The 22,108-nt window shown below is 51.1% G+C and overlaps 1 protein-coding gene across 2 annotated transcripts in view; it reads right to left on the bottom strand.

Moving 5' to 3' along the window:
• Positions 1-22,108, bottom strand: part of NRBP1 (nuclear receptor binding protein 1) — a 33,689-nt gene that overhangs the window by 7,365 nt on the left and 4,216 nt on the right. Inside the window, exons 3-8 of one of the 2 annotated variants that reach the window (XM_058801213.1) lie at positions 11,859-11,981; positions 11,388-11,489; positions 11,216-11,305; positions 10,641-10,681; positions 9,535-9,629; positions 5,834-5,857 (exon numbers count right to left, since the gene is read on the bottom strand). In XM_058801213.1, coding sequence (XP_058657196.1) covers positions 5,834-5,857; positions 9,535-9,629; positions 10,641-10,681; positions 11,216-11,305; positions 11,388-11,489; positions 11,859-11,981 — 475 coding nt within the window. The remainder of the gene's footprint in view (positions 1-5,833; positions 5,858-9,534; positions 9,630-10,640; positions 10,682-11,215; positions 11,306-11,387; positions 11,490-11,858; positions 11,982-22,108) is intronic. The other variant, XM_058801214.1, reaches the window with a different exon arrangement.

Genomic DNA, 22,108 nt, shown 5'->3' with positions numbered 1-22,108 from the left:
AAAAGCTCCCTACAGCCCTCAGATCTGTATCAGGGACTGCAAACAGTATTTGCAAAATGTTTGCAACACTGAGTCACCAGAAGGAACAGGATTTTATTATTTCTGGCAGTTGAGTATCATTAACTGAGGGAGCAAACAGATTCAGAGTATGAAAAGTTCACCACACACTGTTCCCAGTGCAGGTGAAGCTTACACACATATGCACACATCTACTGACATGGCTTCCAGCAGGAAACCAGCCTCTGCCAAAGCACTGCCCATGGCTCCCTCCAGAGAAAACACTGCTGGAGCAGCACCCGTGGCACTGGTGAGGGAGAGCTAATGTCACACAAAACTGGAGAAGGCAATCTCCAAAGAAATCAACATAGAATCAAAGTCATGGCATGGCTCTTGTGGGAAGAGACCTGCCCAGGTCACCCTGTCCAACAGCCCTGTTCCAGCAGGGACACCCAGAGCTGGCTGCCCAGTACTGTGTCTGGGTGGGAAACTCCAGAATGGAGACTCCATCCCAGCCTTGGGCAACCTGTGCTTGTGCCACCTCCACACTGAGAATGCCCAGGTCCAGAGGGACCACCTGGGCTCCAGCCTGTGCTGTGGCCTGTGCTCCTGTGCCCTGGCTCACCTGCACAGCCCTCCCTGGAGGTGTCACACCAGGGCTCACCTGCACAGCCCTCCCTGGAGGTGTCACACCAGGGCTCACCTGCACAGCCCTCCCTGGAGGTGATCCCCACCCCGGGGGGCTGCTGGGGGCTGTCCCCAGCCTGTCCCTGTCCCTCATGTCCTGGGCACCCAGCAATGAGCCTGATCTATGGGGGCTGCACTGAGCACAGGGCCAGGACCATCCCCTCCCTCCTCTGGCAAAGTTTTGCCTAATGCAGCCCAGGGCATCATCAGCTACTGACTCCCAGGGCCATGGCACACGCTGCTGTCCGTGAGCCACAGAGGGACAGGATCACACTGTGTCACACTGCTCATGAAGCAGCAAGTGGTATTTTTACATTTAAAAGATTGCTTAAGAGCTCTAAGCTGACGTGTCTGACCACATGCATTACATGGAAGCAGAAAGTAGAAGTAGGCAGAGCAGGAAGAACAAGAACAGATAAAAAAGAGCTGTGGGATTAGTACCTGTCAATCCTGTCTGCATGCAGGCTCTTAAACTGTGACTTAGGGGCTTATTGGCACTTCAGCTGGAAGAATTCATTATACAAACAACTTCATCCCTAACAAAGTGTGTTGGGAGATCTGCAATCTGCACCCAAAACCAAGTTCCACATTCTAGACCAGAAGAATGGAGGCTTCACTGACCATGCAAACAAACCCCTGCTTGGGCTGCACCAATGCAATATTGCTATGAAATAGATATACATGTTCACATCACAGTGCAAGAATTGCATGCAATCAGAAAAACCAAGAACAGACACTCACTGAATGCTACAGACTGAGCTACTCTGGAGCAGCCATCTGCTCCCAGAGGACACATGTGCACTGGAAAACAAGCCCTCAGAAACACCACTGTGAGGATCATCTTCTGCTGTGAGCAGCTCTGCCTAACAGAAGCAGGGACTGAACCAGTATAAATGCACACTCTAAAATGCAATTGGGGCCCACAAGATCAAGAATTTCAAGTACAACTTTCCCAGATTTCAAGCTCCACATCTCTGATTATCATTGTTCCACAACGTGCCAAGGGACCTGGGGAGGTTTAACCCACAGCAAAGCTCACCCTGGGAGCAGTGCCCGAGTGCCCACACAGCTGCAGACCCAACTCACAGAGCTGTCCAGGCTGGGAGGGAGCTCTGCAGAGCACAGCTCAGCCTGCTCAGGCACAGCCAGCACCACAGGCTGCCCCTGCCTGTTGGTGCCTCAGTGATCCTTTCACAATGGCACAAAGGAGCTCCCTGAACTGCTGAGGCTCACAAAGCCTTCAACCCAAGGGCCCTGGAAGGAACAGACACCTGCAGCTGCTGTGCTAATGTGAGAATGGGTGAATGGAGACCTGGATGACTACAGTTCACATCCCCATGCCCACGGGGAAAGTCACATAAAAGCAGAGAAAAAACAGAGCTGAACAAAACTGAAGCAGCAGTGCCTTCAGTGCAACATAGAAATAACAATGACCTCAGAAAATGGATGTTCCACAACCTGAAGCACTAAACAGAGACATTCAAACCTTTTAAAATATTTTACTTAACTGAAAACAACAACCAGTCTAGGTGGCTTTCTGGTGTTTTCATGGATGAGGTCAGCCCCAGCAGCACACAGAGGCTACTCTGAGCTACGGAAATTGGAACTAGGAGCAAGAGCTGGCTTTTAAACCTTCTGCAAAACAAAATGAGTTTATTACTATCACAGCATAGAAGGAGGAGAATCTTGGCCACAAGGCCACCAAGGTGACCAGTTCCTCCCACTAAAGTGGACTGTAAAAATGCCACCAGCCTCCCCAGACACAGACCCTGAACACGGGGCCAGCAGGAGTGAGTGCTGGAGCCTCCAGCAGGACAGAGCCCATGGATGGCACTCCCCATGGCTGCTGCTCCTGCTCTAACTCTGTGCTCACAGGAAAACCCAGGGCAGCTCTCTGGAGCTCTTTCTGCCCCTCTGGTCACCACAGCAGCAGCCACAGCACTGCAGCATTACATTGTACCAGCACCATTAAAATCAACCTCACGCTGTTCAACCCGGCCTGTCCAACAGCTTCTCATGAACAAGCCAAATGAGAAGTGCCTTCACTTGGAGACAGGCTCTTACACCAAGAGTTTCACACACAACACAGACCCATGGCAGTCAAACCTCTAAAAGGAAATCCAGCCCTCTCAAAAAACTAGCCTGGATCCAACCTTGAACTTTCTGCTATATAAAAGTTCCACTCAAAACTATTTCCTTGCCCAGTCTCTTTCCCAGCAGCACCTGTAGTCACAGAAAAATCTCATTATGAATTTCTGCCTTAGTTTTGCCAAGTTTCTAAGGAACCAAAAATGTTTGGCTTGATAGACAATGTGCTTGACTCACACATAAAACTGTACAGTTAGAAAAGCTAAACTATATCTATTCAAGTTACATTTTCCTAAATCAATGCTAACATACCATTTTTATGGCAGATTTTTTTAATGTCTGATGACTTAAATTACCCATTATTTTCCTTTTAAAACTACACCTACCATAGTTGAAAAAACAAAAAAGCCAGATCCAAGATATCCTACTAACCTCTTATTTCTGCATCACCTCAGGTGCCTGTTAAGAATGTGGAAACCAGCATGGCATTTAAAGATCAGGCAACAAGATCCAAGGGAGTGAAGTGATGACTAAAATAAGATTAGTTATGAAAGCATGTCACTCACAGCCTCACCAGCTCAATGCTCAAGCAAAACAGCAGCCTTCCACCCTAGATTCAGTGTTTTCAAACCCAAATCACTGCTCAAGATTTAGTGTTTTCAAACCCAAATCAATGCTCAAGCAAAACAGGAGCCTTACACCCTACATTCAGTGTTTTCAAACCCAAATCACTGCTCAAGATGCCCAGCTCTCATATCAACAGCATCTCCTGGTACAACAGAGTGTTGGAACAAGTTCAGAGTCCAGGAAAGCTCAGTGTTCCAAGGCCATCTGATGCTGTTCCAGCACAGCTGAGGCACCACAGCATCTCCTTGTGCCTGCAGAGTGCTGTTCCAGGCTTCTCCTGCCCTTCTAGAACCAGGGCCCTTGGCTCTGCTCACAGGGGTGCCCGATTCTGGAGGAGGGGCTGGCCAGCCCTCAGCCTTGCTGCCCTCAGCCTCAGGGCCCAGGCTCAGCCCCAGCCCCGGGCCTCAGAATCACAGAATCACAGAAATTCGAGGTTGGAAGAGACCTTTAAGATCATTGAGTCCAACCCATGTTCTAACACCTCAACTAGATCATGCCACCAAGTGCCACATCCAGTCTTTTTTTAAACTCTTCGAGGGATGGTGACTCTACCACCTCCCTGGGTAGATGATTCCAGTGTTTGACCACTCTTTCTGTAAAATACTTCCTCCTTAATTCTAGCCTGTATCTCCCTTGGCGCAGCTTGAGACTGTGTCCTCTTGTTCTGTCTGTTGTTGCCCGGAGAAAGAGGCCGACCCCCAGCTCATCACAGCCACCCTTCAGGAAGCTGAAGAGAGTGATAAGGTCACCCCTTAGTCTCCTTTTCTCCAGGCTGAACAACCCCAGCTCCCTCAGTCGTTCTTCATATGGCTTGTGCTCCAAGCCCCTCACCAGCCTCGTTGCTCTCCTCTGGACACGCTCAAGCATCTCAACATCCCTCCTAAGGTGAGGGGCCCAGAACTGGATGCAATACTCCAGGTGAGGCCTCACCAGTGCTGAGTACAGGGGAAGAATGACCTCTCTGCTCCTGCTGGCCACACCGTTCCTGATACTGGCCAGGATGCCATTGGCCTTCTTGGCCACCTGGGCACACTGCTGGCTCATGTTCAGCCGACTGTCAACCCGCACCCCCAGGTCCCTTTCCACCTGAACACTGTCCAGCCACACCGTCCCCAGCTTGTATCAGTGCAGGGGGTTATTGTGGCCAAAGTGCAGGACTTGGCACTTGGACTTATTGAACTTCATCCCATTAGAGCCCCAGCCCCGGGCCCCAGGCTCAGCCCCAGGGCCCCAGGCTCAGCCCCAGGGCGGTCCCCACTCTGTGGGCTCATTCCTGGGCCAGTTCTCTGGCTGCTGCTCTGCCACCCTGCAGCCATCACCCTGACACCTGCCCTGCTCTTCAGGCCTCCAGCCCTGACCACATCCCCATCCATCCCCTCAGCCACTCCAGACTCCAGCCCTGACCACATCCCCATGCCCTCAGCCACTCCAGATCCCAGGCTGAGCTTCCAGGAGCCTCTGCCCCGCTGGCAATGCAGGGTGGCACAGCACATCCTCCTGCCAGCCTGGAAGGCACAGAGCCCATCTGGTCAGGCCCTTGCCCTTTCCACCACTTCAGCTGATGGTTGGTAGGTTCCCAACTCAGTAGAAACAAACTCTAACCATCGAGAATAACCCTGATGGTAAAAAATAAAATAAATAATTATTTTAAATGTAAACACGGTGTTCTACGCAATAGCGTTACAAATTGCAGCACTCGAATCCTTCTCTGGCTCCCACCAGCCCAACTCCCTCCTCATATGCACACATCTCCCCAAAACCAGAGATTTATCTGGGGAAACATCAATAGCCAAGCTTACTTCAATCCAGGGACTCATTTGGGGCAGGAGGGATCTGGCCATCAGGAGCCAGATACATTCACTGAAACATTCATCTTAAAACCAACACATCTAAGGAGTTCAAACTACAAGCAAGCAATTGGATAGCCAAGCACACAGTGGGGGCTAGTCCAGGGCTGGGCCCCAGCCAAGGGCAGCAGAGCAGCAGCAGGGAAGAGCCTGATGGACGTGGGAAGTTCAGCTGGGAAGAGCTCAGAACAAGGCATGGCTTGTTGACATGCAGGAGCTGGCATGCACGGGGTCCGTGGACTAGCACACGCTAAGAACACGGAGAGGGAGAAAACTAACAACCAGGAGACTTCACAAAGGGCAGTGCTCCCTCTCTGTAAGGCTCTGGCCAAGAGCACGAGGAACTGTTGGCATCCCAGCACACAACAAGAGCTCTCCAAGCAGGATGCACCTAAGCCAAACAGTTTTACACACAGCCTTATAGCAAGGGAACACTGTAAATACATCAGTGTGTATGTCTGTGTGTTACAAATATAGATACACACACATATATATATATAAATATATATATACAGATACACACAGAGGTAAAATCATGTACATGACATAAGTGGAGTCACATCACAGGAGCGGAGAAGTTTGCTCACCATTAGCAAATATCCTATGAAAGACTGTTGTAACAGAGCAGCCCGTGAGCGGGAAGTAAAACGAGATAAAGTCAATGAGTTGGTGAACAGCAAAGCACTTACATCCATAGAGACAGCTGGGTCAGAGTCAGGGCACACAGGGACAGGACTGAGCACCGGGCCCTGCCTCAGCCACCTCTTCAAAGAAATCTACCTAGGGAACATCAGGGCTTCTACCTGAGAACCAGGCTGGGCAGGGGACACAAGGCAGCTCTGACCAAGCAGAAGATCATGGCAGACTGAGACCAAGAAGCCAGAAATTCTGTTCTTCTGTGAGTGTCCTACAGTCCCACCCACCCCACCCTTCAGCAGAGAATTCCCTTTCTCTAATCCCAGCAGCTTCTGGCCACAGATCTCAGCAGGAGTACCCACACTTACACACCTGGCCACACGATAAACAGCAGAGCTAATACCCATAGAGTCCTGCCCCATGGCCTGGGACTGAGGGCAGAGCCTGAGCAGACACAATTAAACAGACTGAGGCTCAGTCAGGGGTGGTGCAGCCAGGACAGACACACAGCAGCAATGCCTGGGGGCACAATCTGCACTGCACTCCCCGAGCCTCCTCTGGGCTCCATCGAGGTCTCACTCAGCAGATGCTGACACATTGCCACATCTCAGGAGCACCAGAAGACACTGAGACCCCCCAGCCCGAAGCCTCCCTTCTGCTGGGGCACTCCCAGAGCTGCCCAAGAGGAATTTCATTCAAACACATCACTTCTTTCCACCTGTGGATGGTTCTTAGGCTGCCAGTGGGAGTTCCAGGAACAGCTGCCAGTAATGCCACCAGGAGCAGGCAGCAGCACCAGGCACCCAGTGTGAGTGTACACCCTGCTGTACACACTGTGTGTACACACTGTGTACACACTGTTCTTCCCACACTGAGAGCAGCTGCAGCCCCAGAACACCCGTGTTCTGCAGCACATCCCCGTCAGCAGCACAGACACCCACAGAGGCAGCACTGTGCTGCCCCTGGGCTCCGGGAACAGTGCACAGGGCACAGCTTGGGCTTATCACAAGGAATTTCATCTGACCCCAGCCCCACAGAGCAGGTGGGACATTCCAGTCTCTGAGTGGCAAGGTTAAGAGCTGTAAGTGTCTTTCCTATCCTCATCACGAGTTCTCTGAAGCTCTCCACTCACTTGAAACATTCTCCTTAAATCTATAACCTCTGCACTTTATGGAACTGGGGAATAAAACATAAGCAAATGAATGGATTATGGATGGCTTTTGCATTTAAACATTATGCAAAATCTTTCCTCCTTCCCAGTCCCTTTTTCTCCCACAGCTGACCCCAGCACACAGATTCACAGGCTGAACAGAGAACCAGTGCCCAGTGCAGCCAGGGCAGGTGCTCCTGCCTCTGAGGGAGCAGCAGGGAGCACAGGGCTGTTCCCACCCTGAACGAGTGTCACAGGGACCCCATCAGGCATTTCCAGGGTGCTGCTGCTCCCTGGCACACCCAGCAGACAGCAGGATGTCCTGCAGTGCACCCAGCAGCTGCCCTAGCCAGGCTTTTGCCCCACATTCAGCAAGTATTCTCTTTGCCAAAGCCACAGGGAGAGGAGCTTGGGGAGCAGCATCCAGCACAGCACTGGGGACACAGACAGCACCAAAGCACAGCTCACAGTGCACTGAATCCTTGTTCCCCATAAATCCACAGGAATTGCTGTCCTGCTGCTTTAAGTAGACACGGGGAAGTGCTCAGACACCAGCCAGCTGTACAGAACAAGGACAGGAGCAGCAAACATGGGCCTGGCATTGTCAGTGATCCTGGAGAGCTGCTGTTCCAGGCACAGAACTCAAACCCAGCCCATGTGGCACTGCAGAGGCAGCAGGGCCAGGGAGAAAGGCTCCAGCTCCAACACAACCAGCAGTCCTGGGGATGCAGCTTTGCCTTTTCTGGTTGGCATTGCAGGAACAGGAATACATCCTGCAACACTGCCAACTCCAATTCCAGCCTGCACTGGAGCCACAGCTTTCCCATCTGGGGGATTCCTCTTCTGACCACAAGTCCACTTGCAATCACTTCCTTTTTTATTTAGGAAAGGACCAGAATCTTTTAGATGAATTACTTGACTCCTGAATGTGAGGTGAGGCAGGCAGCCCACAGCTGTGGAGCAGAGAGGTCAGGAACAGCTACACACGAGCACTGCAGCTGCAGCACATCCTGCAGCTGGAAAGCACAGACACCCACCTCTCCTGGCATGAGCACACACACGTCCCTGTGCTGCACCTGACAGCAGCAAAGCTGTGTGAAACTGAGGGGAGCCAAGGTGTGAGGCTGAGGCCACCACTCACCCACAGCTGAAGAGCCTGTGAGCAGCGGCCCTGGAGCTACACTCTCTGGGAATGGCAGGGCTGAGGAGCTGCAGCATCTCCCTGGGGTGAAAGCAATGCCAGCTCCATGGGTTTACTTTTACAGACAGCACTGGCTGCCCTGCAGAAACATGGCAGCTGCATGGTACCTTGAAACTGAACTGAAAAAGGGAATTTCTGGAGTACTCAAGTCTTCCCATCAGTCTGAGCTGAATGCCAGGGAGTTTGCCAGCATACAGGTACTAGATGTGCTCACTCTTGGAAATCTGTCCCACTTGGAGAAAGTCAGGAAAACACAAAGTCTGTGTGATGACATGGTGACATCAGCTTGTGTGAAGTCCCCAAGTTTACAGGCAGGTCAGGAGCAGTGAAGTGGCTCCTTCTGCCACAATCCTGTCTCCCTGGTACAAGCACAAACCTGCTACCCCAGCTCTGGGACAACACAACAACACAGGAGTTCTTTGATGGGAAGAAAAGCCACAGGTCTGCAGCTGATGGAGAGGCTATTTCTAGATGACAGGTGATGCAGAGCATCCTCCCTGTACACTCCACATCAAAGCAGAACTCACACAGACAACAGCTCCAGGAAAGCAGAGACCTATTCCCAGATTGAGAATACTTGCCGAAGTTGAACAACAGGTAGCAAAGCTGTCCCTTGAAAGGTTGTGTCAAGGAGTGAAATAATGCATCCTGACTGCAGACAGATCTTTAGAGACATGGGAACAGCAGGAAAAGCCAGAGCATGCAAGGATGCTCTGCACTGCCAGGAGCATCACTGCTCACTTATGAAATAAACCATTCTGGCACAGGGTGGCTGCTCCAGCAGGGCACGTGGGTGCCAAGCAGGCTGAGGGCAGCTCAGCAGCCTGAGGCAGCTCCATTGTCCCATGGGATAATGGCATGCTGGATAAGCCACTGGCTGCTGCCAGTCTGTCCACTTTATAATAAACATGGGCTGCTACCAGCAGCACTCCTGTGGCTGCACGAACACAGCTCCCAAAGCTCCACAGTGCTGGGAGAAGAACTCTGTGCATCAACATGAAAACCTGCAGAGCAGATGAACCCACAGATTATGTGCTTACAAAACCTCCAGGTTTCAGCATCATTTCCTGTGCCATCCCCTTGAGACAAGAAGCTAAAGAAGAGGCTAGAGAAGAGCCACTCCTGCACTGACAAGGGTCCAATCACCAGTGAATCCTGCTCCCAGTGTCTGGCACACCTGATGTGGAGGTGGAGAAGCACCTGTACACACACGCCTCTGGTGCCAGGGAGCTGGAAAGGAGCAGTGCCTCTCTCTGTGTGGGCAGTCTCTGGCAAGGCAGGGGCACCCCAGCAAGCATTACCTGACCCGATTTTGATCAGCCCGTTGTGCTGGATGAAGATGGTGTCACAGGTCAGGTTGCCATGGATGATGGGAGGATCACAGGAGTGGAGGTAGCTGCAGATGCAGAACACAGCACTGGTCAAGGCCTTGAACCCCTCCCTTCACACCCTCCCACACCAGGAAACCTCAGAAGAGAACAGGAGAGCAAAGGGCACATGCCAGGGATTTACAGCAGCTGGGAGATACAATTCCATGAGTGTACATCAGCCTCTGGCTGAGAACCAAACAGCAATTGCCTCTAATGAATCTCCAGAACATGGCAGAAGGGAAGAGAAAGATTTCTCCTATCAGTTCCCAAGAAACTCAGGGTACCAGAGGTAAAGACACAATTTCATCCAACCCAGTACTGCTGAGTGCATTCTAAAAGGGTTACAATTTTATTTTTATACCAAAAATACCAGAGCCTTAGTCTGCCCCTACTCAAAGGGGCACTTAGTGCTATACACACACAACTGGGCATGTTTGTCAGCAGGCACAAATAAGGCTTTTCAGTGCTGGGTCCCAGGTACACTCTGGTTTTGCATCTCACTCTGCTGGGGTTAGCAGCTAGCACAAAGGAGGACAGTCAGCTCCCAGAGGCTTATTAGAACCCAAACTATTCACCAATAGTTGTAATTTAGCCAAGTGGCACCAGAGTTTCCTCTATGGAGTGCAAGCCATGCTCTGTCATCCAGGCTGTTGTTTTCCTAAGGTTCTAATTAGATACTCACCAACTCTAGCCCAGGTGGAAAAGAGTTTTTAAAACCCATACCACATGCTACCCAGCTGTATTGCACAAAGATGGCTGCAGAAAGGCTGCACCATCAAAAAATGTACACACACACCTAACAACACCATGCCTCAATATCCCTGAATCCACTGCCTGCAACAGGCCTGCAGCCTGCCAACACTGTGGAAGTTTTCCTAAGCCCCCTCACATGGAACTTGAATTCCCTGTCATCTTTGCAACATCCTCCCGACCAAGGAGAAACTCAGATTATAAAGCTGGATACTCTGGAGACCTCCCTAATACTTAACTGCCATCAGTCCCAAAGGCTGGGACCTCAAGGTCAGCACCCCACGTACCTGAGAGCAGAGAGGATCTGGGTACACCACCGCTTCCATGCCTGCAGGTACAAGAGGAAAAGGAGAAAATCATCCACAAGGAGCTAATCAGCTAATCTGTAGTTCTGTGATTCACAGCCCACTCGCAGGAAGCAATACCTGCCCCAGCTTTTACTCAGTGCAGGTGTAAGGAATCAGTACTCCTATGGTCAGCTTGTTTCTATATACTCCCATGGGTCCAGGAACACACCTGGGCTCCAGTCTCCCGTGTTACAGACACCTTCCCCCTCCCTGTGAGGCCCCTGGACAGGGCCATACCAGTCACACCTGGACAGGAACACACGCGCGGCACACTGTCACACCTGGACAGGGCCACGCCTGCCACACCACACCTGAGGAGCTGCAGAGCTGCTGGCAGTACAGCAGCCAGCACAGAGCTGCTGTCCCAGAGAGCCTGCAGCTGACCTCAGTCACAGGGACACAGGGCAGCTGCAGCAATGTGTTATCACCAGTTCTCTCTGGGATCCTCTGCTGAAAGGGATTTCCAGGGGCTGATGGCTCAAAAGAGTTATGGTCACACAGAAAACAAGAGTTACCTTTTCATTCATGGTTTTGTGGTTTTTCTTTGTCTTCTTCAGGAACTGTTTCAAGCTCCCTGAAGACATATACTCAGTGATGAAGATCACCTGTGGGGCAGCAGGACACGTTACCCTCCACCTTGTTAATTACCCAACAATGAGAACCCAACAGCCTGATGGCTGCACTCACCCTGGCCTTGTTCTCTTTGACATCAGCCCAGTATTTGTGGAACTTCACAATGTTGAGATGATCCAGCTGAATCAAGTTGTCAAACACTGCTTTAACTTTTTCCTTAACATCAGAAAGACAAAAACATGTCATATCAGAGACCACACAAAATATCCTTCTCTCTTCTGGGCTCTTGGTCCCCTCAAACACTAACATACATGTGCTAAGAACAGGGAAGATCCCATTTCCTTCTGCACTGCATCTCACAGAGTGTGGTTTGATGGCCAAGTCAAACTGAACACAAGGGCTCATGGAAATAGCCCAACAGTCTTCCAGGACATTTCCTATACAGGCCAGGCTTAAGCCAAATTTGCTACATTTGGACAGCACAGCCTTCCAAACCCAGGCAATAATCAGCACAAAAAGCATCCACAGTCCCACCCCAGGGCAGGGTGTGCTCCTCACATCCGGTTGGGAGACACATCAACTCACTTCCTGAAGCTTGAAGTTCTTCCTCTCAGAGAACTGCACTTCATTCCAGACAACCTCCACGCCCTCCTCGGTGTCCATGGCCAGGTAGGCGCTGTCAATGCCCGGGACATTGCGCTGGTTCACCTGCAGGGAAGGGTGGAGACACCTGTGAGCCACACCTGACCACTGCCATGCAGCACCACTGGAAAATCATCAACTCTGCTCATTAACTTTAAATAATGAGGATTCCAGGACAGGATCTGCACATGGAGCAGGGCATATCCCCAACATGAGTCACTGCAGAGCATGTGAGCAGCCAGTCCTGAGCACACTGCTGGGGAAACCTTGTGCGCACAAACGCTGTGCTGCAGCAAAGCTGCCTTCCACCAACAATATATTAGAGTCTCATGGTTCAGGACACCTGCAGCTCATTCCACCACAAAAAAACACTCCAACAATACAAGAGGGATATAGAAATGTCTCAGTAACTCAGATACAACTTTGTGAAGGAATCCCCTGAAAGGTGATGACACCTGAAACTCAACCAAAGCACAGAGGAACAAGGGGAAAGCTGAAGCTTCAGAGGGGGAACCGATGACACAAGGGAAACCACAAGAGTAATTTCTTTAGTTAATAATTGTAAACATTGACCCAGCACAAGTACATCCACACTGAATGTTAAAGACACAGATGAGCACTCAGACAGCAGCAAGATAAGGGGAGGGGATTGAGAGTTTGGAGCCCAGCACGAGGATGGCAAGGGCTGTGGGAGGACATAAGGCGGAAACAGCTGCAGAGATCAGAGGTGAACCCTGCTCCCAGCACCAAAGCTTTCTTCAACATTGTTCTTCAGATATCTAGCAGCATTCCAGATGAACATGGTCTCTTTGATCCAGCATCCATGGCATTTACTGCAATGCCTTTGCAGGCAACCTCACAGGCACACAGCAGCCACCGTGGATATCCCTCTGCACTGGATTCAAAGCACTTAGAGAGGACAAGAAGGCAGAATCCACCTTTTAATTGTCAACCAGCAGTCATTGCTGCTCCCATCTGCTGCCCACACACCAAGAATCACTTCACAGATCCACAGGACAACCTGAATTGGAAGAGATCCCCAAGGATCACTGCAGCCCAGGTTCTGTTCCTGCACAGGACAGCCCCAGGAATCCCCCCTCTGTCTAAAGCACTGTCCCAGCACCCCTGAACTCAGGCAGGGCTGGTGCTGCTCTGATCACCAGGCCTGGCAGCTTCCAGCTGATCCAGCTTCCCCCTGAGGTAACTGATAACACAGATTTGCCTGGAAAATCCAGACTCATCTTCTATCACCTCCAAACACTTCAGAGCTCCTCCTCCTTCTCATATTGTGTCACCTTCTCTTCCCTCACTAAGGACCCCATCAGCATCTCATTGCTGGAAACTTCTCACCTTATAGAAGAGCTCCCTCAAAAATCCCTTCTCCCTGGGCAGCCACTTTCACATGACCAAATGTACCCAATTCCATCATTCCAGCTGAGTTACTCCATTCCATTCTGCTCCCTCCATAGCCTGACCACAGAGGGACAGGCCACCAACACAGGTGGGGTTCTTTATCATCTCCCAAGGGACTCTGAGCAGGCCCAATGACATTTAACACTCTGGCACTGCAGGTGACACTGCAGCTCAAAGGGTGCCAGGCACAGTGAAAGCAGAGTGATACAGAGTTCTCTGGCAGTAAACTCAGCAGTAAAGGAGAATGACACAGCAGCAAGGTGTGGCACGGGCACGAATAGGGGTACAGGCCATAATTACACCATAATTACTGCCTGAATACAGAGGACAGCTATGGAAAATCATCACAGGAGGTGACAGCCCAGCATGAACCATCCCACCTCCTTCCACCTGAGCTGCCTACACAACTGAGGGGTGAAAGGACTGATGTTTGGTTTAGGAAGGCGTTCATATTGATCCTAAAAACTTGATTTTTTAAATGTATATATATGTATATAAACATACTGATACCAACAGGCCAGGCCTCTTATGTTTCATCATTAAAGAAAGCTGAAGGAATAAAAGTAATTAAGGATAGAAGATTTATTCCTTCAAATTTTAGAATAACAAATATCTTGGGGATGGCAACTGCATAAGATCACCCAGCACAATTACTAAAGCTGAATGGCAAAAGGCTTTAGCTTCAGGGAAGGTTAAAGAAGCCCAAGGCAGCAGAAATGTCTCAATAACTCAGATACAACTTTGTGAAGGAATCCTCTGAAAGGTGATGACACCTGGAATTCAATCAAAGCAGAGAGGAACAAGGGGAAAGCTGAGGTGTGTGCGCAGTGCAAGGACAAGGTGACAGCCACCACACTGACACTCAGTGCATCCCTTGGATTCTCCTTCTGCACCCCACCTGCTGCCTGCTCACAGCAACATCTAAATAAACGATGGAGTCCAACAGCTAAAGGCCCTCTGCTCAAAGGCATCCAGCTTTACTGCATTGAGTAAATCCTCAGGAACCAGAAACTGCTGAAATTCTGCCCCAGTGATGCAGCTGGGGCCGTGGACCTGCCACATCTCCCACTTGTGGCCCAGCTGCCCGACATGAATGATTTCCATGACTCATAGGCAATATCCCAGAGCTCCAGATATGACTCAGGACACCAAGCCCAGCTGACATCACCCATGGCAATTCTGTTCCTCGGGAGATTCAACAGCCTGGGGAGAAGAGCAAAGGGGAAAATGCAGACAGACAACTGAAAGGCAACAGCAGACTCCTCCTGCTGCCTGCCAAATCCCTGCTGCACATCCCTTCCCGTGCTCGGCAAGGCAGAATCCTGAGCCCTCGTGAAAGCATTGGGATAATTTATCACTCTGGTGTTTGTCCCAGAGCAGGCAGCTTCTGCACCCTGAGGGAGGAAGTGATCTGAGCCCAGCTTAGCCCAATTTCTGCAGCACAGGAAGCAGCTCTGCACTACAGAAGAGCAAACACAGCTCTGAGTCCACGTAAGCAAAAGGCAAGGAAACTCAACGGGAATATTAAATACTTAAAGGAGTATGGGAGGAGTGGCACAGTAGCTCTAAGGGGGAAAAAGCCTGGAAGTTAAATTTCCCTTTGGAAAGCTATTCCATTGTCCAGAGCATATTTTTTGTATAGCTCTCAAACATCTGTGTATCTGTAGCTGAAAGAGCATAGACCTTTGGAGAGACATTCTGCAGTTCACATGATCTGTCAATTGAACAAAAAACAAAAACAGCCTAAATCACAAGTCACAGTGATGATTTACAATCTAGGGATAAAAGGTATAAAAACTGGGGAGAAGAACACAATAACTAGAGTGTCAGTACAGAATGGAGTTGCACATTGAAAAAGAGCTGGGGAGAGGCAGCACACCAGGCCACAGCCTCACAAGAAGCCCCAGACCTGGTTCAGAGCAGCATGAATGTGTTACCCAGTTTTCCTGGCCACCTGTTTAAGCCAGAGAAAGGTGAAAGCTCTGTCCAACCACCTGGGAAATGGTTGGGACTAGAGATAAGAGACCCCCAGAGCCAGCAGCTGGGCCATGAGCAGCTCAGCTTCTCTCTGAGCTGTGGGGAAACTAAAAACAGCAAATTTACCCACAGAAATTGAACAAAAAGGGCTCTCTGGCATCTGAGGCTAATCCAGAATGTAACACAATAAAGAATGTCAGGTCCACTGCAGGCAAAGGCAAAAGAAATCCAACAAAGCAAAGAAACAATGCTACTTCATGTTTTAAATAAACTGACACATTTGCCTTGGCAATTACAGTCATGGTAGTGAAAAGCTGAAAGGCTTTAATTCAACAAGAAAATTAAAATAACCAGTGTAATTGAACAGCAGCAAGGAAAGAGTGGTATTGATTATTACCATGGCTGTGCAGACACCTCATGCAGCAACTAAACTGTAAGGAGTAGACAACCTGATCATCAGCACTACAGTAATTGGTTCTTCCAGACATGCTGCAACAAGTAACAGGATCAAACACATCACCAGGAGTTGGTCTGTTAACCCAAGGCACACATCTGGACCGTTTAAAGACAGAGCTGAAAGCCCTCCATGCGCTGAGATTGCTCTCCCTCGCTCCTGCCTTCAGCGCTCCAGCCCAGGAGCTGCTGTGCTCAAAGCCAGGCCAAAGCTGGGTCCCTGTCTCCTGCCACGGGTCCTGCCCTGTGCTGCCGAGCCCTGCTGGGAGCCGGGACGCCCTGCCCGGAGCCCTCCTGCCAGCCAGGGCTGCAGCTGCTCCCCAGCAAAGGGACAGCTTTGGAATCCCTGCACGGTGTCACTGCTGTCTTATACATCACAACATTCTATTATCATTATGGTGCAAGGATCTCATATCCTCAGTTTCATACCTCCTCTAGGACTGTTCTTGGTCCTTGCAGCAGCCATCTGACTTCTCCTCCCACCAATCCACTCTTTTATACCACCAGCTTTATTTGCTACAGGTGTTGCCTGTTATCATCCTACTCTTTTGTAATAGGGTCCAGCTGCAACTCGTTGGGGGATAATTACATTCTACATTACCTTCATTTACCCATACTGTGTCCCCCTACATGTCACACCACCGTTCTACAGCCTGTCACCCAGTGGCCATCCAGCCTCTCCAGAAGCACTCTGACAGTTCTGGCTTACACCACACTGCAGGACAGACCTAACCACAAACTCCCACCAGGAAACTCCCCAGGCAGCACATCAGCAGTTTACAAAAGCACAGAACTATGACAGGAGTCAAGATACTCTGAATAGAAACTAGCCTCCTCTGGATACAGTCACTGAGATTGGAAAAGCAGCCTCAGATCATCGAGTCCAGGCACTCCCCCAGCACTGCCAAGGCCACCACTAACCCATCCTGCACAGTGTCACATCCACACTGCTTTTAAATCCCTGCAGGGATGGGGAACACCGCTTTAAATTCCTGCAGGGATGCGGACTGCACCCTGCCCTGCTCAGCCTGGGCCAAGGCTGGACATGGCTTAAAGGAAGGAGTTTTCCTTAATACCCACCCTGAGCCTGCCCTGGCCCAGCCCGAGGCCATTTCCCCTTGTCCTGTCCCTGTCCCCTGGCTGTCCCCTCCTGTCAGGGACCTGTGCAGAGCCACAAGGTCCCCCCTGAGCCTCCTTTTCTCCAGGCTGAGCCCCTTCCCAGCTCCCTCAGCCTCTCCTGGGGCTCCATTCCCTTCCCAGCTCCCTCAGCCTCTCCTGGGGCTCCATTCCCTTCCCAGCTCCCTCAGCCTCTCCTGGGGCTCCATTCCCTTCCCAGCTCCCTCAGCCCCTCCTGGGGCTCCATTCCCTTCCCAGCTCCCTCAGCCCCTCCTGGGGCTCCATTCCCTTCCCAGCTCCATCCCCTTCTCTGGACACTCCCCAGCCCCTCAGTGCTCCCTCCTCTGGAAATTCTCCAGCCCCATTCCCTTCTCTAGACACTCTCCAGCCCCTCACTGTCCCATTCTCTGGACACTCTCCAGCCCCATTCCCTCCTCTGGGCACTCTCCAGCCTCATTCCCTCCTCTGGACACTCTCCAGCCCCATTCCCTTCTCTGGACACTCTCCAGCCCCTCACTGTCCCATTCTCTGGGCACTCTCCAGCCCCATTCCCTTCCCTGGAAATTCTCCAGCCCCTCGCTATCTCTCTTGCTGGGAGAGGCCCAGGATTTGAGGTGCATTCCCACCAGTGCCAAGTATCCCAGAGGGAAAGAAGCATCATTCCACCTATTTAATGGATACCAGAAATTAATACAAACTGCAAGACCAAAGGGAGGAGTGCTCAGTTTCACTCAGTGCTTCACAACAAACAAGGAATCCAGTGGAGTCCGAGAGCTCAGCCACACTGAGCTGGTCTGTGGCAGGAGGAAGAGGCAATGATTCCTCATCCCTAACTCCCAAGAGGAAACAAACATCAAAATAAACAAGGCAGTGTGGAAGAAACCCCAATATCTGTGAATGAGCCCATTCAGATAGCTCATCAGGAAGGTTCTGTAACTGCACTGGGAAAGAGTGCCAGCAGAGTGACACTCAAGGAGAGAGGGAAAACCAGACAGGACAAACTCCATGTGATAAACCCCCAGTCTGCTACAGCCCATCCTGTTCTTCTGTGACACTTTCATTGGCAGAGAGACCTTGAAATCACTGCAGGTAACTGAACAGCATCAGTCACGCAGGAGGGGCTCAAAGATCAGTACTCTGAACAGAAAATGCCGTAAATATTGGTATGCTGTGGAAGCACCACTCTTGGAAACAATCCCTGAAGTCACATAAAACACTAAAGAAAAGCTATTATTTCATGTTTTCTGATAATACTGGAGAAAGCGGGCAATGAGGGGAGCAAACAGCATATTTTAAACAGGACCATGACCACCTGATCTTGACACACATCTCTAAATGGCAAAGCTGACTGCCATAAGGTGTCAGAAGTAAAAACGGCTGCAAGGTGAGATTATCAGTAATTCTGATATGGAATAATTGTACTTGTGTACACTGTTCATGGGACGTTTGAGGGAACTTCCAAAGGTACACAACAAGAACGATCAAGACAAGTGTCAAGCCAAGTCCTCAGCCTTGTCACCATCACCTGTACTGTCCTTATGTTAAACTATTTTTCAAACCATTTTCCATGCCAATGTGCTTCTCAGTCTGTGCGTGTGTGCACAGGCAAGCACACATCTGCAAGCAACCTTCACACCAGATGAGCCAGAGCTGGGACGAGCTCTTGGGGTTGGGTTCTGCAGAGAATGAGGGCCTGGGAGAGAGGTACCACACACCTGAGATGGGATTTCTCCTGAGCACTGGTCAAGAGAAACAGGGGGCAGCTGTCCTGCCATCCATGTCACTGTGGGATGCTTGAGGAGCACCACAGGATGCTGAAGATCACCGTGGGATGCCTGAAGATGCCCGTGCTTTCAGGCTACCCCAGGTCTGGCTGTGCCTGTGTCCACCAGGATTTGCCAGGCCCCTCCCTGCAGGCAGGACCCGCAGCCAGAGCCCCACACAGCCTCTCTCTGTCCCCTGTGCTCTCCCCAGCCAGTCCAAGCTCCCCCAAAGCTGTGGCAGCTGTCAGGACACCACTGTGGCTGCCTGGGCACCCAACACAGAGGGCTGACCCGCAAGGCTTTGGTGCTGCTGCAGACCAGGGACACCAGGGCAGTGTCAGGACACCATGGGATGTGTCCTTGCCAAGACAGAGGGCTGGCCAGGGCAGGCTTTGGCGCTGCTGCAGACCAGGGCATTTTTAGAACAGCTCTGTGAGGAATGCAGAGGAGCTCCGTGGCTCAGCCCAGCCCCTGCAGCCTCCCAGGAGCAGCCAGCCCTGCTGCAGGCACTGCTGCAAGGATGAGTGCCAGCTGTTCGTCACAGCCTGTGAGCACGGACACAACGGGGCTGTGACAAATGCTCTGCACCCCCAAGTGCCCCTCAGCCATTTCTGGCACTTCCCATTTCTGTCAGGAAGCCCCACATGAGCCAATAAAAGTGTTAAAAGGCTTCACAAACTCCCTTCTTCTTAATACCTTCCCTGTGGTCAAGGAATGCTATAAAAACTACAGCATGGCATTGGTTTTCTGCACCAACAGGAAAAAAACCAAACCCATTGTCAAAGCCTGTCAGGGAGCTGGCAGCCCTCTAAGTGCCAGCCTGCTTGGAGGACTGGTGCTTATCTTTTACTGCCTCAGCAAGTTTCCTTCCAGTCACAACAGAGGCTGAGAAAATCAGGCTCCAGCATCCCACAATCCAAACACTCAGTATGTTAGCATTTTTTCTCCAAGAATCCTGCACTCTGTCCCCTTGAAGAAATCCAGGGGTACAAAAGTCACCAACTGCCTTCAAATGAAAAATTATTCAAGCAACTGAGACTCCCCCTAGAAGCGAGAAGACAACAAAGAGATAAAGATGCAGCAGACCCAGTGTTTCAGTTCCTGTCTCTCTGAGCTCAGGTCCTCATCAGTCACAGCTCTTTTCTTAACATGGTTCTTAACATGGTTTCAGCATAGATTGAGAGCATCTGTAAGCCTGAAATCCAGCTGTAACATCCAGCCATCAGCAGCTGAGGAGTACCAATCCAAACGACAGACAGGTCTTCCATAGAAAAAAGAGAACCAAACTCACAGCAGTGTGCTGCCTAAATGAATTTTTTTAACTTCCAGCATCCACTGAAGAACGGCAAGACAGGATTCATGTGCACAGGTGCACAGTGTCTCAAACTTTGCTCCCTGAGCTCTGCTCCTGAGCTGACAGCCAGGCCCACAGGGAACTCCACCCATCACAATCCAAACGACAGACAGATCTTCCACAGAAAAAAGAGAACCAAACTCATGGCAGTGTGCTGCCTAAATGAATGTTTTAACTTGCAGCATCCACTGAAGGACAGCAAGACTGGAGTCACGTGCACAGGTGCACAGTGTCTCCAGCTCTGCTCCTGAGCTGGCAGCCAGGCCCGCAGGGATCTCAGCCCATCGCGCTGTCACAGTCTGCACGCCACCCTAAGGGAAGCTGTGGAGGGCTGCAGCTTCCATCCCAGGGTGAAAAACCCCACACAGAAAACAAGAACTACTCAACGTGGCAACCACTGCATGCACAGCCCCACTGACACGAGGCGTGTGCCCAGAGGTAAGGCAGAGAGGAACATCTCAATCTCAGCAGTCACTGAAGTGGGGCAGAGCACGGAGAGTGCAGCAGGGGAAAGTCCAGCAGCTGATCCAGTGCTGAGTGAGTAACACACGAGCCACAGAGCAACAATCAGCCACAAGGTCACCCTTGGCTACCAGGAACTGAAACGTCCCTTCAGCCAGCCCAAAAACCCCCTCAACACTCCAGAGGCCGTGGGACAGGTGCCCAAACCCTGTGCAGGACAGCACAGGACAAGTTTCCAGAGGATGGGCAGGACACAAGCAGGGCTGCAAGAACTGCACAGTTGTTGCAGACATCTTTTCATGAAACATCTCTTCTTTGGGATTTTTCCTCCTGAGAGGCTGGGAGGCCTCAGGAACAAAAGGTAAACAATGGTTATCTGCTGCTGTGGAGTGCAACAGGTGCATCTGTGATTGGCCCACGTTGGTTTGTTTGTTTGTAATTAATGGCCAATCACAGCCAGCTGGCTCAGACCCTCTGTCCGAGACAGAAGCTTTGTTATCATTCTTGCTAATGCTATTCTTAGCTTAGCTAGCCTTCTGGTGAAACCTTTTCTGCTATTCTTTTAGTATAGTCTTAATATAATATATATCATAAAATAATAAATCAGCCTTCTGAAACATGGAGTCAACATTCTTGTCTCTCCCCTCATCCAAGAACCCCTGTGAACACCGTCACACCCAGTGTTCTCCCACTGCCCGAGCAGCCTGGCACATTCTCTGGGAAAACGCAAAGGTATTTAAGCACAGATCAGTGCTCAGTCTCCCATTTTCTGCCTCTTCTGCTCCAAGTGCCAGGCTGAGGAGTGCAGCAGCACTGGATGAGAGCAGCACCACCCTGAGCAGGCTGTGCCTCCTCTGTGAGGAGCCCCCAGAACAGCCAGGCCCAGGCTCTGCCCTCCTCACCCTGACAGACACACCCACACACCCCAAAAGGGGACCCGCTTGTGCCCACACACACGTGGCACGGACTCCTTCTCTCCAAAGCACACCACAAAGATGCCAACAAAGTACTTCTCATAAAGCCTTGGCTCACACAGTCACACGGCGTTCTCCTCCCCAGAACACGTACAGACAGAAACTTGCTCGAGAGGCAGCCCTGACACACAGCAAACCCAAGGACAGGGCCATCGAGGAGGGGCTGAGCCTCTCCCACTCACACGAGCTTGCCAAGCCCAACACCATTAACGCTGGGCTGGAAATGAAGGCTGTGCTGCAGCGGTGCCCAGCTCTTCCTGCAGCCATGTGTCAGCCACGGAGCTGCCAGCAGGGACAGCAGGCACCCAGCTCTGTGCCAGGAGGCTAAACCTGACCTGCCAACGTGGTGCTGCACGCCTGCTCCATTAGGCAGTTTCTATTCCTAGGAGGCACAGCAGATGATTCTCGAGATACTCGGACAACCCAAGAAAAGCAAGCTATGATCATGCTGACTGCAAGGAGGAAATGGAAATGGAAATATCCTGGAACAGCAGGGCAGCACCAACAGCGGTTTTCAGGGACAGCAAGCACAAGAGAGCCAGGTGAGCACAGGCTGGAGACCCCACCAGCCCTGTGACCACCCTGCCCTCACGCTGTGGGGCCTGCCCTGTGCTCCAGCCACAGCACAAGACACTCTGTAAAGCATCACCCGTGTGCTGGTCAGGAGAGAAACCAGGGATG

The sequence above is a fragment of the Ammospiza caudacuta genome, chromosome 3, assembly GCF_027887145.1.
Source record: "Ammospiza caudacuta isolate bAmmCau1 chromosome 3, bAmmCau1.pri, whole genome shotgun sequence".
NCBI classification, from domain to species: Eukaryota; Metazoa; Chordata; class Aves; order Passeriformes; family Passerellidae; genus Ammospiza; species Ammospiza caudacuta.
This window is presented reverse-complemented; position numbering and strand designations above follow the sequence as displayed.